General features: G+C 42.6%; 1 protein-coding gene across 1 annotated transcript; it reads right to left on the bottom strand.

Annotated features, from left to right (window-relative positions):
- Positions 1-3,720: 3,720 nt before the first annotated feature.
- Positions 3,721-5,679, bottom strand: LOC141845528 (beta-hexosaminidase 2). Its single transcript, XM_074733588.1, has 2 exons — positions 4,878-5,679; positions 3,721-4,779 (listed from the first exon to the last, which is right to left on the bottom strand). Exons 1-2 carry the CDS (start codon positions 5,677-5,679, stop codon positions 3,815-3,817), a joined length of 1,767 nt encoding a protein of 588 aa, XP_074589689.1. The 3' UTR covers positions 3,721-3,814.
- Positions 5,680-6,282: the final 603 nt, after the last annotated feature.

Raw genomic sequence — 6,282 nt, forward strand, 5'->3', positions numbered from 1 at the left:
CAAGAACAAAAGCTTGATACTAAAGCCTAGCAAACACTACAATTCAGCAAATACAGATTTAAACCAAATACATGATGCAAAACTATGGAATTAAAACTAACATTGTAATACTAACATGATCTAACATTTCAAAACATTTTATTCCCAACAATTTCAAAGACATCAGAAATCAGTAATTATGAAACCATGAAATCAGTAATCATAGAATCTGATTGAAAACAAATGAAACCAGAAACAGTAAATGCAAAGGAATTAAAACTAATGTAAAGAATCTAATAGGAAATTATATGCAATCAATTATCAAATTTAGGTTGTAGTGCAATTAAAGCATTAGCTACAATCCCAAAATCCTAATATAAATCTAACATTCTGATACACACGGTTTGATACGGAACAGTGACTCTTATAAAACCAAACAGTAACCACAAGAACAAATTCAAGTATGCTTAAGATTCTTAGCTAAGGAACATTTCTAATCAAACGAAGACAATACTGCTAAAACAATTACTAGACTAATCAATTCAAGAATTGTTGAAACAGATTTTATCAAACAGACTTTCAGAAACAAAGTTAACAGAAATAAGAAACAAACAAAACAGAAATCAAAAATCAGATAACAGATATCAGATCTTCCCTTCCAAATCTTTCTCCAACTTGCCGTCACTTAAGTTCTGATCAAGAATCAGAAATCCCTTAGTATGATCGCGTAGCTTAGCTCAACATGGGTGAAATCGGATCTGAACAAACAAACGCAAGAAACCCTCTCGCGATGAAATGAACAGAGCAGATCCACTGTAAACCGGAGATTTGTTAGCAATCCTTGAAACCGAACTTAATCGCTTTTGATTTTGTCTCAGAAACAACCCAGAGAACTCAAAGAATCCCTGCAAATCCTCCGGATGACCTTGATTTTCTTAGATTTCAGAATCGAATCAAAAACTCACGGCGGAGGTAAACCAGCTGAAGGATTCCTCATCTAGCAGATCTTCCTTCGACATTATAGTCAAACATAGCTAGAAATCTTCCTTAGAGATCAGGAAATCAATTTGAAAGGGAAGAACTTGAAGATTCGGCTACGCGAGATCAAGAACAGAGGAAGAAGATGACGAACAGGAGCTATCAACAGTGTCCGCGATTCTGGTTACTGTTCATTCCTCATTATAACGGGGATTTGAACTTAACGGGTCTGGTACTGGTGCTTAGTGGGTCTGGTCCAATATCAACTCAATTCCCTGGTTCAATCCAAATCAGCCCAATTTAGCTCCAATTCGATTCCAGTTAGCATGAGTTCAGCTCAAATCAAACCCTAGTCTTGATCATGAAGTTTGGGTCAATAAAATTTATCAATCTTGGCTTGACTCGGTCCTAATTGGCTCGATCGTGGTTCCACTTGAATCCTACAAAGAATTAAAATCAATTAATATGAAATTAACCATCAAAATCACAGAAATTATACTCAATCATCCAATAATATACTATGTCACAAATGCAATCCAATTATGTCGATTAAACATTTAATTGTTCATAGAAATTTCCAAAATGATCCATCAAAATACCCTAAAATCCTATCTCATCAAATTCTCCCACACTTAACCTTGTGCGTCCCGCTAAAGCCAAAATAATAAAACTATGAAAAACTCCTATTATTGTACCCTCCTATATCATCCTCAATCATAGTTAGAAATAATTGAAAGAGAATTACCTAAAGTTGTAGAATCTCAAAAGCTTAAGTCCATGAACTAAATTCTTGTACTTGGTTAACCACCTAGCAAGTTTCATCCTTCATGACTAATTGAGATAAATGCATCACACTCAGTCTCACAAGGTCATTTTCAATAGATAAATCAGTGGCTCTCTTAAGCAACTTAAGTTTCATGTACTTCCATAGGCTTGCTTGCTTTCTATTCTCCACTACCATTCTTGATTTGGAATCCACACCTATTAAGGATTATTGAAGATAATAAGAAATCATGAACTGATACCAATGAAATAAAAATTGTAGAAAGAAAATTTCAAGATAAGTAACTTTTAAGGAATTTGAGTAGTAGTGATAGATATGAGTACAATTAAATGCTAATCAATGATCCCTTGCCCTTTTTCTAATTTCTTTCTTCTGTATCATATTTGTTTCTATGTATTCTTCAAATCCATGAAATAATTCTGGTCTAAACTCTTTCAATTTCTCTCCTTGATACATTCTCCTCATCCTTTCTTCATTTTGCTTCAATGTTGTCATATATGCGCCATCTTTTCTTTTTTCCTTTGAAACCAAGCCCAATTTCTTCACATTTACGTTTTACAAGAGCTAACAAATAGCAACCAATCATTAGAAACCAAAATTCTCTTCACATGAAATCGAAATCTCAATGTATCAATGGCACATTCAATTCAAAAAATAATTCAAAATCAAAATGAAACTTTCTTTTTCTCTCTATTTTCTTACTGTTTTTCATCCATTCTTTTTCCACATTGTAGACTGATTACTAATGCTCATCAACATGCAATTTTCCCTACAATTCGAATGCATATTAGTAGCTCAAAAAAATCACAACTTAGCTGAAAAAATTTAAAAACAGCATTCTATTTTTTTCTTTTTTTTCTTCTGATTTTTCTCCTTCTGTTTTTTTTTTCTTCTTCTTGCTGCCATTAACAAACCTAATTATATTCCCAACTTGTTGTCCAGTAAGTACTTGAATGGAATAACATTTCACAAGAATTTATCATCTTATCAGAGCTTTTTGATACATTTCCTCAGGGAGTCTTACCAAGCTTTAAGGTCTACTCTTGTCAAGTTACTTGTCCAGAACAATCATGAAAGAAGGTAATTCACCCACCCCCTGGCCTCTCTAATGATTCAACATAGTCGATAGTTTCCTAGCTGCAGCATGTGTCAATCAACAATTGCTTGAGTTGACTAGATACCACCATTAATCAACTGCTTCATTACAACTATTAAGTCATTTGACCATTTCATTGATCAACAATTCCTTCTAATTTTCTACTATTGCAGTGGTCAACTGACCACTCATCCACAAAAAAAATCTATTTGTTGGTTGATCAACCTAGTCGCCACACACAAAAAAAACTCTAGTTTTGTTGGCTAATCAACCTAGTCGCCTTAGCACACTATTTAACTAGAATACACTCTAGTTGACTGTAAGAAGACTCACTCCACATCACCATATGCCATCTATAATATCTCATCTACATATGTCATCTTTTACATTTAATCTATAAAGTTGTGTCAATGCTTTTCATCTTGCAATCTCTTGGATCTCTCTCGTATCATCCTTCTGTAATATTCATCGGACCCAACCAACTTGATCATGCCAAGTCATGCTTCATGAGTTGCTCCAATATATATCACCTTAGTACTTCTCATCCTACAATCTCTCAATTACCTTATGCAATCTTCTCTGATCTTCATTGCACCTCCAATCTCCATCGGGCATGTTTCTTTGGTTGCACCATGTTATGATTAACACTTAACCTCGTTGAGTGGTGAACTCTTCAACTTTATGTGTCCTGCTAAATTTCTACAGAACTTAAACACATCTAAAATGTACATGCAAGGAGAGGGGTCATGGAGAGTATTTTAGCATCTGAGTTTGGAAAAGTACATGCTTTGGTGAATATAAAATCAGAATACGCGACCAGAATATTATGAAATTTGAAGTGTGCTATGGGTGAATGCCTAAAGTATTTTGATGGTAACAAATAAATACAAACAAGCACAAATGGCGATATTGATTGATGAATAACAGAATGGTAACAAGGTCCTGATCATGTGTATGTGGTGTGACACTCATGTTCATTACTGAACCATGTTACACATCGTTGGATTCCTGATGCACCACAAGGGCTGGATGGGTTCTGCCGCAATTCCTCTCTCCACCATCCGCTGCCGCCACTCCGCCAGCCGGTCCGTCGCCTCTGCGTACCGCTTCCTCCCTGCCCCATCCCGGTTCCCCGACCACAGCACCTCCGCCGCCGCCGCCGTCCTCGGCCACAGTCGTCCGTCCACCACCGATCCGTCCGCCTGTTCCGACCACAGGGCCACCTCGCCCCCAAGCACCAGCGCCGCCTCCGCCGCGCTAAGCCCGTACGTGATGTCGTAGTCGTAGACCCGCTGCCACGACTTGAAGGGCGCACACCATGAACCCCCGTCGCCGCCAGCGTAGTTGAACGGCTGACCCGGCTCGTCTGCAATCTGCCGATCGTACCGGCTATCGTTGCCTGACCATCCCCCGAAGCCGCAGTCCAGGTAGTAGAAGTTCCACGACGACACGATCACCCGATACCCTGCTGCCGTGAGCACCTTCGTGTTGTTGGGCCCGTTGTTCCAGGTCTGGAGGACGGTGGTCTCCGGCGGAAGCATCGACGCGGAGCCCAGCTTGACGACGGAGCCCAGGAGGATGTCCTCCCAGTACACAACGGTGCGGTTGAGCGTGGACACTATGAAGGGGCGTGTGGAGTTGACAAACGTCTCCAGGATCTGGCCATGGGTACCGCCTGCGTTCAGGAATTGCTTGATTACTGGGTCCTGCTCCCAGCACGCTGTGTTCACTTCGTCCGCGCCGGCGTGGAGAAACGACTCCGGGAACAGGGCGGCCACGTCGCGAAGCACGCTGCGGACGACGTCATAGGTCTTCGGCTCGAGAGGATTGAGCTGCCCTGTGCCAGGCTCCGCCGCGAGCGCCGGGCCATCGGGCGGCGCCCAGAACCTGTTCTCGCACGTGACGATCTCTGGATAAGCCTCTGCCCACGACCCCGTGTGTCCTATAGATGATCAAAGAACGAAAATGAGGACCTAGCCGTAGCCGTCTCGAGTGAGGCAAATTAACGAACAGGTAACGGTGGCAAGATAAATAGCTTACCAGGGGCGTCGATCTCAGGGACGACGCGAACGCCGCGGCGCATGGCGTATCGCACGACGCGGCGGACGTCTTCAGGAGAGTAGCGCATGGAAGGGCCGTAGGAGCCGCGGAGCGCAAGCTCCGGCACGGAGGGCAGGAGGATGGGGAAGGAGTGTGAGTCCGTGATGTGCCAGTGGAAGACATTGAGCTTATTGTGACTCATGGCGCGAATGGTGCGGAGGATATCGCGGACGGGGTAGTAATTGCGGGAGGTGTCGAGGAGGAGACCACGGTGGGGAAACAGGGGGCGGTCTTCGATCCGGATCCCGGCGGGGATGGCCGGCGGGTCGCCCCAGGCGAGTTGGGACAGGGTCTCGAGGCCGCGAATCGCGCCCCAGGTGGTGGCAGCGACGAGCTCGGCGAAGGAGGAGGAATTGTCGGCGGAGATGGATAGTCTGTAGGACTCATCTACGGCGTGGACGAGGGGGGCGGAGGGCTCGGAGACGGTGATGGCGAGGGAAGCGAGAGGGGGAACGTTGGAGGAGAGATTCAGGGGCGGGGGGCGGAGGGGGTAATGGCGCTCGGTGTGGAGGAGGCGAGTGTAGCGGGCGGTGGCGGCGCGGAGGTAGGGGTTATCCGGGTAAGGGTTGGGGATGCGGAAGGAGGGGGACAGAGCGACGGCGATCGGGGCAGCACCGGCCCAGGAGACGGAGGTGGGTTTAGGCCAGACGTTGATCCGGATTTGGGGCGGCGGCGAGGCGGTCGAAAAAGTGGCAGCGAGGAAAATGGCGTTGATTAGAGAGAGAAGGAGAAAGGAGGCCATTGTCCAATGTGAGTCTGGTAGAATTGTGAGGTTGTGGTTTTAAATAGCAGTTATTTATATGGGTAAAGGGATGTTAGGATTCTAATCACGATCTCATCTTCTCATTCCAATCACGATCCCAATTCTTTATTGTTGGCGTTACATTTGGCCGATACCATTTTATTTTATTTTATTTTATTTTATTTTACTGCAAATGCATACGAATACAAATGCGTGCGCTCAGTGAGCACCCCGGCCGGCGGGATGCAACGGGCTAATAAAAATGGCAACCATAATTATTAAAATAGCAACTTGAACCTACTTTGGTAATTTTATATAAAAAATTAGATTTTCTTTAGACGTATATAGCAGTTTTGATGAAAAATATAATATAAATCTATATTAATCAAATTCCATATGAGCAAAACGTAAAGGGTATCCTAAATCATATAAATTGTCAAAAAAATTCTTTTTTAAATTAAAAAGACGTTCCATTGGATGTTTTATCTCGAATATATCTATTATTTTTAGAGATATTGTAACAATTATGATTAACTGTTACCATATATATTAGTCATTTCAGTACTATTATAGCAACTACAACTATAACAAGTAGAATGTGTC

This window comes from Curcuma longa, chromosome 14 (genome assembly GCF_044706935.1).
Source record: "Curcuma longa cultivar G26 ecotype Majalengka, Jawa Barat chromosome 14, ITB_CL_G26_1.1, whole genome shotgun sequence".
Classification (NCBI taxonomy): domain Eukaryota; kingdom Viridiplantae; phylum Streptophyta; class Magnoliopsida; order Zingiberales; family Zingiberaceae; genus Curcuma; species Curcuma longa.

Coding starts and splice junctions, on each gene's coding strand:
- LOC141845528 (XM_074733588.1), bottom strand. CDS start 5,679: ATGGCCTCCTTTCTCCTTCTCTCTCTAATCAACGCCATTTTCCTCGCT. Junction 4,780..4,877: donor CCCTGAGATCGACGCCCCTG/GTAAGCTATTTA, acceptor GATCATCTATAG/GACACACGGGGTCGTGGGCA.